The sequence below is a fragment of the Euprymna scolopes genome, chromosome 39, assembly GCF_053919585.1.
Source record: "Euprymna scolopes isolate OS-2025 chromosome 39, ASM5391958v1, whole genome shotgun sequence".
NCBI lineage: Eukaryota > Metazoa > Mollusca > Cephalopoda > Sepiida > Sepiolidae > Euprymna > Euprymna scolopes.
In genome coordinates, this window is record NC_136520.1 from 69,449,214 (window position 1) to 69,463,742 (window position 14,529).

Below are 14,529 nucleotides of genomic sequence, written 5' to 3' on the forward strand. Positions count from 1 at the left end.
TGCCAAATAAGTATTCGTCGCCAACTCCTTTGCAAAATAAGTATAAAAGCCACCCTGTTTAAAGTATGTGTCGCCGACTCCTGTGCAAAATAAGTATGCGTCGCCACCTCCTGTGCCAAATAAATATAAAATTTACCCTGTGCCAAGTACGTATCATCTATTCCTGTGCCAAATAAGTATAAAAGCCACCCTGTTTCAATGTATGGGTCGCCGACTCCTGTGCCAAATAAGTATGCGTCGCCGACTCCTGTGCCAAATAAGTATAAAATCTACCCTGTGCCAAGTACGTATCACCTATTCCTGTGCCAAATAAGTATAAAAGGCACCCTGTTTCAGTGTATGTGCTGCCGACTCCTGTTCAAAATAAGTATGCGTCGCCGACTCCTGTGCCAAATAAGTATAAAAGCCACCCTGTGCCAAATAAGTATTCGTCGCCAACTCCTGTGCCAAATAAATATGCGACGCCGACTCCTGTGCGAAATAAGTAAAAAATCTACCCTGTGCCAAGTACGAATCATCTATTCCTGTGCCAAATAAGTACAAAAGCCACCCTGTTTCAATGTATGCGTCGCCGACTCCTGTGCAAAATAATTATGCATTGCCAACTCCTGTGCCATGCGTCGCCGACTCCTGTGCCAAATAAGTATGCGTCGCCGACTCCTGTGCCAAATAAGTATAAAATCTACCCTGTTCCAAGTACGTATCACCTATTCCTGTGCCAAATAAGTATAAAAGCCACCCTGTTTCAATGTATGCGTCGCCGACTCCTGTGCCAAATAAGTATGCGTCGCTGACTCCTGTGCCAAATAAGTATAAAATGTACCCTGTGCCAAGTACGTATCATCTGTTCCTGTGCCAAATAAGTATAAAAGCCACCCTGTTTCAATGTATGCGTCGCCGACTCCTGTGCCAAATAAGTATGCGTCGCCGACTCCTGTGCCAAATAAGTATGCGTCGTCGCCTCCTGTGCCAAATAAGTGTGCGTCGCCGCCTCCTTTGCCAAATAAGTATGCGTCGCCGCCTCCTGTGCCAAATAAGTAAAAAATCTACCCTGTTCCAAGTACGTATCACCTATTCCTAAGCCAAGTAAGTACAAAAGCCACCCTGTTTCAATGTATGCGTCGCCGACTCCTGTGCCAAATAATTATGTGTCGCCGACTCCTGTGCCAAATAAGTATGCATCGCCGACTCCTGTGCCAAATAGGTATGCGTCGCCGACTCCTGTGCCAAATAAGTATAAAATCTAAAATCTACCCTGTGCCAAGTACGTATAACCTATTCCTGTGCCAAATAAGTATAAAAGCCACCCTGTTTAAAGTATGTGTCGCCGACTCCTGTGCAAAATAAGTATGCGTCGCCGACTCCTGTGCCAAATAAGTATGCGTCGCCGACTCCTGTGCCAAATAAGTATGCGTCGCCGACTCCTGTGCCAAATAAGTATGCGTCGCCGACTCCTGTGCCAAATAAGTATGCGTCGCCGACTCCTGTGCCAAATAAGTATGCGTCGCCGACTCCTGTGCCAAATAAGTATGCGTCGCCGACTCCTGTGCCAAATAAGTATGCGTCGCCGACTCCTGTGCCAAATAAGTATGCGTCGCCGACTCCTGTGCCAAATAAGTATGCGTCGCCGACTCCTGTGCCAAATAAGTATGCGTCGCCGACTCCTGTGCCAAATAAGTATGCGTCGCCGACTCCTGTGCCAAATAAGTATGCGTCGCCGACTCCTGTGCCAAATAAGTATGCGTCGCCGACTCCTGTGCCAAATAAGTATGCGTCGCCGACTCCTGTGCCAAATAAGTATGCGTCGCCGACTCCTGTGCCAAATAAGTATGCGTCGCCGACTCCTGTGCCAAATAAGTATGCGTCGCCGACTCCTGTGCCAAATAAGTATGCGTCGCCGACTCCTGTGCCAAATAAGTATGCGTCGCCGACTCCTGTGCCAAATAAGTATGCGTCGCCGACTCCTGTGCCAAATAAGTATGCGTCGCCGACTCCTGTGCCAAATAAGTATGCGTCGCCGACTCCTGTGCCAAATAAGTATGCGTCGCCGACTCCTGTGCCAAATAAGTATGCGTCGCCGACTCCTGTGCCAAATAAGTATGCGTCGCCTACGCCTGTGCCAAATAAGTATGCGTCTACCTACGCCTGTGCCAAATAAGTATGCGTCTACCTACGCCTGTGCCAAATAAGTATGCGTCTACCTACGCCTGTGCCAAATAAGTATGCGTCTACCTACGCCTGTGCCAAATAAGTATGCGTCTACCTACGCCTGTGCCAAATAAGTATGCGTCTACCTACGCCTGTGCCAAATAAGTATGCGTCTACCTACGCCTGGTCCAAATAAGTATGCGTCTACCTACGCCTGTGCCAAATAAGTATGCGTCTACTTCTCCTGTGCCAAATAAGTATGCATCTACCTACTCCTGTGCCAAATAAGTATGCATCTACCTACTCCTGTGCCAAATAAGTATGCATCTACCTACTCCTGTGCCAAATAAGTATGCATCTACCTACTCCTGTGCCAAATAAGTATGCATCTACCTACGCCTGTGCCAAATAAGTATGCATCTACCTACGCCTGTGCCAAATAAGTATGCATCTACCTACGCCTGTGCCAAATAAGTATGCATCTACCTACGCCTGTGCCAAATAAGTATGCATCTACCTACTCCTGTGCCAAATAAGTATGCATCTACCTACTCCTGTGCCAAATAAGTATGCATCTACCTACGCCTGTGCCAAATAAGTATGTATGACCTAGTCCTGTGCCAAATAAGTATGTATTTTTTTTTTTTTTTCAAAGGCATCACCACATTATCAAGGCCCAGAGGCCACTCAAGGATAAGGGTTAAAGAGTGTACAGTAGAAATTGGTCAATATAGTAATCATTAGTAATGAAAATTTGGTAAATTTAATAACTTATATGGAACGGCTCATCAAGAACTTATTTACGTTAGACTTGAACACAACCATATTGTAGTCAGCCGGAAAGCAGGAAAACGTAAGACAATTCCACAGGCGTGCAGTTCTAAGAAAGAAGCTTTGTTCATGGAATCTACATTTAGGTTTAGGCACAGATAAAGAGTGGGGGAAATTGTTGATAGTGTTTACAGCTAGACGAGTGTTTCTTGTGAAAGTTTGGCGAGGGGGGACCATAGATTGAAGCTCAGTTGAACACTTTCCATGAAAATAACGATACATCAGAGACAAACTCGCAACATCTCTTCTGTGAGATAGAGGTTGCAAGGAGGAGAAAAGGACATCTCCTACGAGGCTACAAAGTCTATTTTGAACTCTATCAAGGCAGGACAAGTCCTTTCTAGCAGCTCCTGCCCAGATGTGGCAACAGTATTCCATCCTTGGACGTACCTGGCTCTTATATAGATAGAGAATAGCATCAGCAGTGAGATATCTACTGGATCGATAGAAAGATCCCACCATTTTTCCAGCGGCCTTGGCAACAGATTTGATATACGTGTTCCATTTAAGATCAGGAGTAATGGTCAAGCCCAGAAGCTTGTCAAAACTTGAGGCCTCCTGAAGACGAGAGCCATTCATTTCAATTGATGACAAATGGGGATTAGAATTTTTGAACTATTTTGAACTCTATCAAGGCAGAACAAGTCCTTTCTAGCAGCTCCTGCCCAGATGTGGCAACAGTATTCCATCCTTGGACGTACCTGGCTCTTATATAGATAGAGAATAGCATCAGCAGTGAGATATCTACTGGATCGATAGAAAGATCCCACCATTTTTCCAGCGGTCTTGGCAACAGATTTGATATACGTGTTCCATTTAAGATCAGGAGTAATGGTCAAGCCCAGAAGCTTGTCAAAACTTGAGGCCTCCTGAAGACGAGAGCCATTCATTTCAATTGATGACAAATGGGGATTAGAATGTTGATGATGTAAAGAGAGAAGCTTGGTTTTAGATGCATTAAAAGTAACCAGCCACTCCTTTCCCCATTGTACTACGTGCTCAAGATCAGAGGAGAGAGAATTGTATGACCTAGTCCTGTGCCAAATAAGTATGTATGACCTAGTCCTGTGCCAAATAAGTACGTATGACCTAGTCCTGTGCCAAATAAGTACGTATGACCTAGTCCTGTGCCAAATAAGTACGTATGACCTAGTCCTGTGCCAAATAAGTACGTATGACCTAGTCCTGTGCCAAATAAGTACGTATGACCTAGTCCTGTGCCAAATAAGTACGTATGACCTAGTCCTGTGCCAAATAAGTACGTATGACCTAGTCCTGTGCCAAATAAGTACGTATGACCTAGTCCTGTGCCAAATAAGTACGTATGACCTAGTCCTGTGCCAAATAAGTACGTATGACCTAGTCCTGTGCCAAATAAGTACGTATGACCTAGTCCTGTGCCAAATAAGTACGTATGACCTAGTCCTGTGCCAAATAAGTACGTATGACCTAGTCCTGTGCCAAATAAGTACGTATGACCTAGTCCTGTGCCAAATAAGTACGTATGACCTAGTCCTGTGCCAAATAAGTACGTATGACCTAGTCCTGTGCCAAATAAGTACGTATGACCTAGTCCTGTGCCAAATAAGTACGTATGACCTAGTCCTGTGCCAAATAAGTACGTATGACCTAGTCCTGTGCCAAATAAGTACGTATGACCTAGTCCTGTGCCAAATAAGTACGTATGACCTAGTCCTGTGCCAAATAAGTACGTATGACCTAGTCCTGTGCCAAATAAGTACGTATGACCTAGTCCTGTGCCAAATAAGTACGTATGACCTAGTCCTGTGCCAAATAAGTACGTATCACCTTGTCCTGTGCCAAATAAGTACGTATCACCTACTCGTGCGCCAAATAAGTACGTATCACCTACTCGTGCGCCAAATATGTATGTCACCTATAATAAATATAAAAGCTACTGTACCAATTATTTATCAACTTTTCCTGTACCAATTATGTATAACGTATTTCTTTGTCAAATAATTATAAAAGCAACCCTGTGTTACGTATGTCCTTGTCCTGTGCTAAATAATTTGCAGCTAATTCTACCATGTGCGACGAAGGCCATCAACTCCCCATATTTCCTCCTATAACACAGAACACGCTAGGTAACATACAAATATCCGTGCATGAGGTCGCCAAGCTAATCAATAACCTTGATTCCAGTAAAGCAACTGGCCCTAAATTTACCCTATATGTGCTTCCGGGTTGCACTTGCTAACACCACTGCATTTATATTTGCCCTCTATCGCCCCCACAACAGCGGAGTTACTATCTTTAAAAGCATATCTGAGAAAATAGACCACATCCTGTCTGCACATCCCTCGGCTAACATCCACATCTGTGGTGACTTCAACGTCCATAACGTGGAATGGCTGACCCATTCAGATAAGACAGACGATGAGGTGAGGTTTTGTCATGATTTTGCCATTGCTTATGACCTCGCTTATGACCTCACTAAGATTGTTCGCGAACCCACCCGTGTGCCTGATACACCCGGTCAATATGCAAGCCTCCTAGACCTTTTTCTCTCAACTTCCCCTGAGCTATGTTCATGTTCCATTCATTCTCCTCTAGGATCCTCCGACCACTCCGTCGTATCAGTTAAGATAAAAACGAAATGTAATAAGTCCCCAGACGTACCCCTCCACCGTACTGTATACCGATACTCTATGACTGACTGGGATAGCTTCCATACATTCATATCTGATTTACCTCTGCACTCCATGTTTAAAAAGGAAGTGTCCTCTATAGTATCAGATCTGACCGAATGGTTAATTGTAGGCATAGACCAATTCATACCATATAAAAAATTCCAATAAAAACCTAACAGCCAGCCATGGTTCTCCCCAGAATGTGTTGCTGCTATCGCGCACAGAAATCACTTTTTCCATAGCTACCAACGTAATAGATGCACTGAGACTAAAGCTGCTTTCAGGAACGCCAGCAACCACTGTAAAAGAGTAATAAAAAATGCAAGAGAGCTGTATGCCCAGTCTGTTAAATCCAAGATAGCTGATCAGGGGCTTGGTTCCCACCAGTTTTGGCAAATAACAAATAGGATCCTGAACAGAAGTGTGCGTTCTATCCCAACCATTATCAATGGACCAGAGGTCATCTCATCAGCATCAGACAAGGCCAAACTATTTGCAAAGAACTTTGCAGCTAATTCTACCCTGTGCGATGAAGGCCATCAACTCCCCATATTTCCTCCTATAACACAGAACACGCTAGGTAACATACAAATATCCGTGCATGAGGTCGCCAAGCTAATCAAGAACCTTGATTCCAGTAAAGCAACTGACCCTGACGGCACCCCAATTATAGTGTTAAAAAAGCTTCTACCAGAACTTGCTCCCATACTTACGAAACTGTTTAAGCGCTGCCTTAAGGAGAAGTGCTTTCCGACTCCCTGGAAGACCTCATCAGTTTGCCCTGTATTTAAGAATTCAAGTGATAAGTCATCTCCCTCTCAGTACAGACCAATAAGTCTCCTGTGTGTTATGAGTAAGTTGCTGGAATCCATATTAAATAGAGAAATAGTCAACCACCTCAGCAGAAACAACCTTCTTAGTGACACACAATATGGTTTCCACTCTGCAAGATCTACCGCAGATGTGCTGACGGTTATATCTCACAGGATTAGTGAATCTCTTGACAAAGGCTTCCTTTCTAGGGCAATTGCTCTTGACATATCAAAGGCCTTCGACAAGGTATGGCATAAGGGTCTACTTCACAAGATTTCCAGCTATGGTATAACTGGAAATATTTTCTCAATCATTAAATCATTTCTCCAATAGGCTCATAAGAGTAGTGGTCGATGGACAAAAATTAGAGGCCTGCAGTATTAATGCTGGAGTCCCTCAGGGGTCAATCCTGGGCCCAACTCTCTTCCTGATCTACATCAATGACCTCCCAAAACACATACTTAAATTATTCGTTGACATCTAAGCTGATGACACCACCATCTACGGCAACACATCAAAGGCTGTAAATGACAAAGTTCTCTCTGATTCTCTCTCCTCTGATCTCGAGTGCGTGGTTCAGTGGGGGAAGACGTGGCTGGTTTACCTTTAATGCATCTGAAACCAAACTCCTATCCTTACATCATCAACGCTCTGATCCCCATCTGGCATCAATTGTGATGGATGGCTCTCGTCTGGGAGAGGCCCTGTGTTTTGACAAGCTTCTGTGTTTGACCTTTACTCCTGATCTGAAATGGAACACGTACATCAAGTTTGTTGCCAAGGTTGCTGGAAAGAGGGTGGGATCCTTCTACCGCTCCAGAAGATATCTCACTACTGATGCAATTCTCTATCTATATAAAAGCCAAGTACATCCAAGGATGGAATACTGCTGCCATATCTGGGCAGGAGCTGCTAAAAACAGCCTATCCTGCCTTGACAGAGTACAAAATAGACTTCGTGGTTTCTCTACCCTGCAACCTCTCTCCCACAGAAGAGACGTTGCGAGCCTATCCTTGTTTTATCGTTATTTCCATGGCAGGTGCTCATCTGAACTCCAATCTCTGGTCCCCCCTCACCAATCTTTCACGAAAAACACCCGTCTAGCTGAATCCACTGTGAAAAATTTCCCCCACTCTTTATCTGTGCCTAAATCAAAACGTGGATTCCATGAACAAAGCTTCTTTCTTAGAACTGCATGCCTGTGGAACTCTGTTCCGTCTGCCTGCTTCCCACCTGACTACAACTTGGATGTGTTCAAGTCCAACGTTAACAAATTCCTAATGAACCGCCCCCTTAAGTAAGCACTTCATCAAATCTCCACACTAACGTAATGTACTTGCAATAACCCTTATCCCTGAGTGGCTTCCGGGCCTTGATAAGTGGTGACCACTGTGAAAAAAAAAAAAAAAAAGTATAAAAGCTACACTGTGCCAAGTATGTATCACCTATTCCCGTGCCAAATAAGTATAAAAGTTATCATGGACCAATTATGTCATAACTGTTTCAATTATGTATAACCTATTCTTGTGCCAAATAAGTATGAAAGCTACCCTGTGTACTTTATAGATATATATTCTATTTTTGTGCCAAATAAGTATAACAATGACCCTGTGTCAAGTTTCTATCATCTATTCCCGTGTCAAATAAATATGCAATATTCCCTGTACTAAGTATTTATCACCAATTACTGTGCTTCATATGTATAAACCTTCCCTGTGCCAAGTTTGTATCACCTTGTTCTGTACCAAATAAGTATAAAACTTACCCTGTGTTAAACGGAGCCTTTTCAAAATTTATATCATCTACTTCTGTGGCATAAGTATTAAATGTAACCTCCACTTATTCTTGTAATGAATTAGTATTAAACATTTCCTGTGCAAAAATATATATGAAACGTATTCTATACCAAGTCTGTATCACCTATCCTTGTTCCAAATATGTGCCAAGTTTACTGTGCATTATAAGTATGAAACGTAACCTGTGCCAACTTTGTATTGGTTTTTCTAATGCTAAATAAGTATGGAATGTGGCCTATAGCAAGTTTGTCTGCACTATTTCTGTGCCAAATAAATATTTAATGTGGCCTGTATCCGATCCTGTGCCACATAAGTATGAAACGTAGCCTGTGCAAATGTTGTATCGACAATTCTTGTATCAAATTAGTATTATCATACCTTTGGTTTAATAAGTATGAAACATACCCTGTGCCTTATAAGTATGAAATGCATCCTGAGCAGATGGTGTATCATGTATTGCTGCACCAAATAAATATTTAACGTTGCCTGTGCAAAGTTGTTATCCCTATGCCAAATAAGTATGAAATGTATTCTCTGCCAAGTTTGTATCACTTATTCCTGTGCCAAATAAATATGAAACGTGGCTTGTGCCAATATGTATCACCTAATCCAGTGCCAAATAAGTATGAAATGTGCATTGTACCAAGTTTGTATAACCTATCCATGTGCAAAATAAGTATGAAACATACTCTGTGCCAAATGAGTATGTAACATTGTCTGTGCCTTGTTCGTATCACTTATTCCTGTGCCAAATAAGTATGAAACGTAGCATGTGCCCAGTTTGTATTATTTATTCCTGTGCCAAATAATTATAAAACATACTGTGCGAATGTGTCACCTATTTATGTGCCAAATGACTATAAAACATATCCTGTGCCAAATAAATATGGAACGTAGCCTGTACTAAGTTTGTATCACCTATACCTGTGCCAAATAAGTATGAAACATATCCACTGATAAATTACTATCACTTATTCCTGTGCTAAATAATTATGATACTATTCTGTGCCAAGTTTGTTTCACTGATTCCATGTGCCGAATAAGTATGAAACGTACTCTGTGCCAAATAAGTATTGAACATACACTGTGCAAAGTTTGTATGACTAATTCCTGTATCATGTATTCCTGTGCCAAATACATACGAATGATACACCATGAAAAATTGTCATATTATATCCTGGAAATGTTTGTATCACTGAATCCTGTCTCATTACACAAATGGGACTTTAAAGATTCCTTTGAAATGTTGAGTTTATATGTATTGTATTCAAATACTTTTTCTTTTTTAATATCAGACATATTTTTTATCGTGCTCAGAATTTTTTTTTTTTTTCAATTTTCTATTTTTCTCACCATATTTTATGAGTTGATACCATGTGGCTTTTATACATAATTTTTTCAAATGTCATAATATTTCTCTGTATTTGGAAAGCTCTTCTAGTATAAACGGTTTTTGTATTACAGTGTTGATGTTGTGCGTAACAAGTTGGATGCTGAAAATCTTGGAATTATCACTTTAAGCAGTTTTATGCAAGAATTCTATCCTGATGAAGGCAGCCAAGGATGTCCTAATCGTTTTATAGTGTTCCATTACAATGGACTCTCTCGGTCATGTCCACACAGCAAAGTGAGTTAAATTGAGTGTATTAAAATAATTCTTTGTTTTTTTTTTGTTTTTTTTTTTTTCATCGCTATATATCTATTACAATCCTATCCTTTATTTTTTGTATCTCCACTTTTCACTATTACCCATCCCTCTCCTCTATCTTCCCACCCTCTCCCCTCCTTTGTTTTCAGAAAAAGTGAAGATTTTAAATGTATTGAAATAACAATAAAAATCTGCATATTGTCGAGATTTTATTTTCCTCGGTGATCATCCAATCTAAGCTTGCCTTTAAGACTCGCATTGCACATCTAGCGTATCCTTCATTATTTTTCTCCATGCAACATGTCCTCAACCCTCACTGGCTACAGTTCCCTCTCATACATCATCACATTAGCACCTGCTCCTCCTTGTGCTCCAATATATTACCAAGGTAACAAGATGTCTTGACAACCTTAATAGCTTCACCATCCAAATATATTTTCTCCACATCCGAGTTCTCATCCATCCATTTCTACAGTATTTTATGCACGTTTCATTGAAAAACGGAAACAACTCGTTTCTCTTGCAATCCATTTTTCTTTTTGACGGACTAGTTTCCGAACATTCTGTTCAAGTGTGAAAAGAAATTTGCCGTATTCACAAACTTTTTCGACTGCCATAGGTCGTCCCCAGGCAAGTGATAAAAAATGAAATATTGAGTTGAATGGAAAGACAATAAAAATCATCTTTCCATTCAATTCACTATTTCATTTTTTTATTTTTTGTTATTTATATCACTTGCCTGAGGACGACCTATGGAGGTCGAAAACATTCGTGAATACGGCAAATTTCTTTTTACACTTGAACAAAATGTTCAGCAACTAGTCCGTCAAGAAGAAAAAAATGGATTCTAAGAGAAACAAACAAGAGTTGTCTCCGCTCTTCAATGAAACGTACATAAAGGAGAAAATGCTACCCAAGTATACTAATTTCATACTCTACTGTCTTGCGCACAAACTGGTCACGTCTCAATCCCACTGCACTTCTTGTCATCCCCAATTGCTTAGAAATACCACAAAAACATTGAGTTAATTTTTAATTTTTTATTTTTTGTGTTCAGGTTTGTTTCCAAGAAGGCACCATCACCCTATTAGTTCAGGAAGAGTACGATATGCAGATCATGGTGGAGAGTTCACCCATAAAGACCTGCCTCGAGACAAAATGGCCATTCATGGAAATCACTTGGAAGACCAACATCAACCCATCATTGAACTAAAATAAATGCCATCATTTATGTCTTGTGTATGTTTGGATGAGCTGATGCCTAATATCATAAAGGAGTATATACGTATTCGTGTATACATACGTGCAGGCCGTGTGGTCACCTTATCCTGCTTGTATTTGAAGACACCTCCCTTTCCCTTATCCTTTGCTTGAGACTAATTTGCTGGTAGGAGGGGGGGGTGAGCTTTCGCCATCTGGGGAGGTGTCACAACTTTCCTGGGGCATTGTGAGCACCGGCCCTTAGTCTTCTGTCGTGAATGTTTGCTTGTCATTCATGGTTGATTGCCATTGTTATTCCACGCGAGTCATTGACAACTACAGGATTACCCGCTCCTTTCTCTTCCTCTGTATGTGTCCGTCAGGAACTGACAAGGATCGTTAGTTTGATTGTTGACTTGGTCTTCACACCGTTTATTTGTGTGTCGCTTGGTTAATGTGTTAATGTCATCAACTTTATCCTTTCGTTCATACATAAAGATTCCCTTGGTAAAAGTACAGAATAGTTAACACTTGAGAACTTGTACCTTCCCCCTTCCTCCAAAAAAAAAAAAATTGCACATAATTTATATGGAATGAAATTCTCAACCGTACTAGCCAAGTTTTCATTCATGCTTTTTCCTTCTATAAAATCTCTTGAAATGTTACGCACCTTTCCACACAGGACCCACTCGTTGCAGATTCAATTGCAAAGGAGACAGAAGACAAATAATAGCTCGACATTTTTTTTTTTTTAACAGCAACATTTATTTTCTCGTTCTTCCGTTATGCGTGACTTTTTGTTATGGCTGTGACGTCTCCCACACATGCTCTCTCTATTTTTTATAGTCTTTTTCCTAACAATGATATCACTTCGTATACATTTGCATACGCGCATCTAGTGCTCTATTATAGAATGAACTTTTAATGGCTGCCAACAATTATAGATATGTTCAGTCATTCAAAATTGATTGTTGAAAAGACAAATTTTATAGGCAAAAAAGTGTGAAATGAAAAGTTGTAAACATTAAAATTTGGCTGTTTAGGTTGGGAATTTTATTCCGAGTTTGGCATTTTTTTTTTTTTGAAGAGTGGATAAAAGTTCTGTTAACTTTATTGAATTTTTATAAAACCCTTTATGTACTTAAATAGAAATGATGGTACTTCTATATTATAATAATGAAAAAGTATTGAAATTCAAGTGAAACAAATGATACCTACGTAATTGTCAGGTCTCAAATAGTAATATATCCAAAAATTACGAAAAACAATTACTCATGAAAAAATAAATTTGTGAAAGGAAACGAAATCACTGAATTACACTTACTAAAAAGAGATAAGTTGACAGGGGAGATAACTAAGTTTTGTTGCTTACGTCACGTGATAAATGTAATTCAAAATATTGAACAAAATTTATTCCTCCATATAAGCTTTATCAAAAACAATTTGTCAATTATAATTGTTTTTCTACCTTATCATTTTCTGTAATTTTTGGATATGCTACTATTTGCGATATGACAATTATGTAGGTACCATTTGTTTTACTTGAAATTCAATAGTTTTTTGTTTGTATAATATAGAAGCACCAAAATAACTGTTGATTCCTCTCGGTTTTCTGTCAGTAACCGTGAATTTAAACACACTTACCCTGGTTGCTTGTATACCATCTAGTCCTGAAATTGTCAACTCTATCTCTCATTCCATTTATTAAAAAGATAAACAAAATATTCCAATTATTTGGACTATTGTTCTCGTCTCAATGTTGTTCTCACATTTATAACTGATGTAACTTCCAGCCTTCTTTAACCCTGGAATCTGTATGGAATTTTGTACGGACCCTTTTATTAATTTGCATTGGTGGATTGCTTTAGTTTGGCTAGTCATGACCAAATAGAAATCTTAATTCATAATTGTCTTCTTAGCGTCACCTGTATTTGAACCGTCGATCTCCAGAAGACTATCATTTAGAACTGAATATTACTCGGCACTTTTATCTGTTGCACCACGAGTCCTTGCAAAGGAGAACAAGCCACCCTCATGGGTGGCTTACAAAAGTTTATGGTCGAAATTTTGTACAGATTTCAGAATTTGATAAGATGCTTCTGAAGAAAGCCGAAGATTATATTGGGTGAAACGTGAAAATAGAATCTAAAATGAGAACAATAGTCCAAATAACACAAATTCTCAATCCTCATCTCAAAAAATTTTTAAAAGAAAATATTCCAATTTCAACACCTTCTATAATTGTTCATATAGTAAATGTTTTAGTTTAGACCACTCTTCAGGGATCATAGGATGTTAAGTGGAGTAAGCCAAATTTACGAATGAGAAATAGAAATGTTGCATAAAAAAATGTGCATAAATAACACCTGTGTATCATCATTTGTAATGCGTTATTACTTTCTACACTTTTTTTTTCTTTTAATGAGATTGTCCAATTGCCAAATATTGAGAAAATATCTGATGTCACAAGTTGCCAAAGATTGTTCTCATTTCAAAATGAATTCGTCTAAACTAGAAATAAACAGTTACAAATAGAATTGTCTTATCAAATGAAACATTTCTTAAAGTGTTTCTTTTTTTAATTTTTTTTTTTTATTTGAATGAATCTAATAACTCACATTTTAAATAATTTTTAAAATAAAGTAAAATTTCTTTCCTTTAAAAGATATTTAGCAGACAATTAATTTTACACTAGTTACTTGGACGCGGACGGTCCACCACTGTGAATGATGCTCCTCAACCTGCATGTTATGAAAAACTAAGAAGAAAAACTAATTTATTTTTAGAAGATTTATTTTTTTTATAATAAATAAAGGTTTTTATTTTATTTTTTTTTTATGAAAAATCACTCCAGATAAGGCATGAAGCCACTTGATATCTCTCTTCATTACTAACCAGTAGTAGCACTCTTCACGAATCGTTGCCATTGACTCTGGTTCTGCGCCATTTCGAGCAACTTAGCCATGCTAATGTCTGAGATGTCCTTCATGTTGTCTGACATTTTTGTTTTTAGTTTTCCACGTCCTCTTTTGCCAGGAGTTATACCAAAGAGCAGTTTTTTTTTTTTTAAAGGCGTCTGTTCTAGCCATATGTCCCCGAAATCAGTTTCCTGTCATTGATGTTGTCTAGCAGTCTTTGGCATGGTTCAATCTTCTCCAGAACCCATGCGTTTGTCCACTCAGCTTGATGTAAGGAGCTAAAAGAAAAAAAAGAATATTACTATTCCAAGATATAAAACTAGCCAACAATAAGTATTAGCATGATAGATTCCAACTCGGAAAATAGCAGTTCTTCCCCCTTTTTCAGAAATATCACTTATGGAAGAATGTAAGGATTAAAGGGTAAGATAGGGGAAGCAAGAGTTACAAGATTGCCGAAAATAAAACTATCCATCTTTACGGTAAGAAGAAAATAAAGCAATTGTGGAATTTCCATGCAT

The 14,529-nt window shown here is 39.4% G+C and overlaps 1 protein-coding gene across 1 annotated transcript in view; it reads left to right on the top strand.

The window, feature by feature from the left end:
- The window catches only part of LOC145263839 (ubiquitin carboxyl-terminal hydrolase MINDY-3-like), a 77,694-nt gene extending 64,904 nt beyond the window's left edge, over positions 1 to 12,790 (top strand). The window contains exons 11-12 of the mRNA XM_080120914.1: positions 9,707 to 9,869; positions 10,948 to 12,790. Coding sequence (XP_079977040.1) covers positions 9,707 to 9,869; positions 10,948 to 11,103 — 319 coding nt within the window. The 3' untranslated portion in view covers positions 11,104 to 12,790. The remainder of the gene's footprint in view (positions 1 to 9,706; positions 9,870 to 10,947) is intronic.
- The last annotated feature ends 1,739 nt before the right edge of the window (positions 12,791 to 14,529 follow it).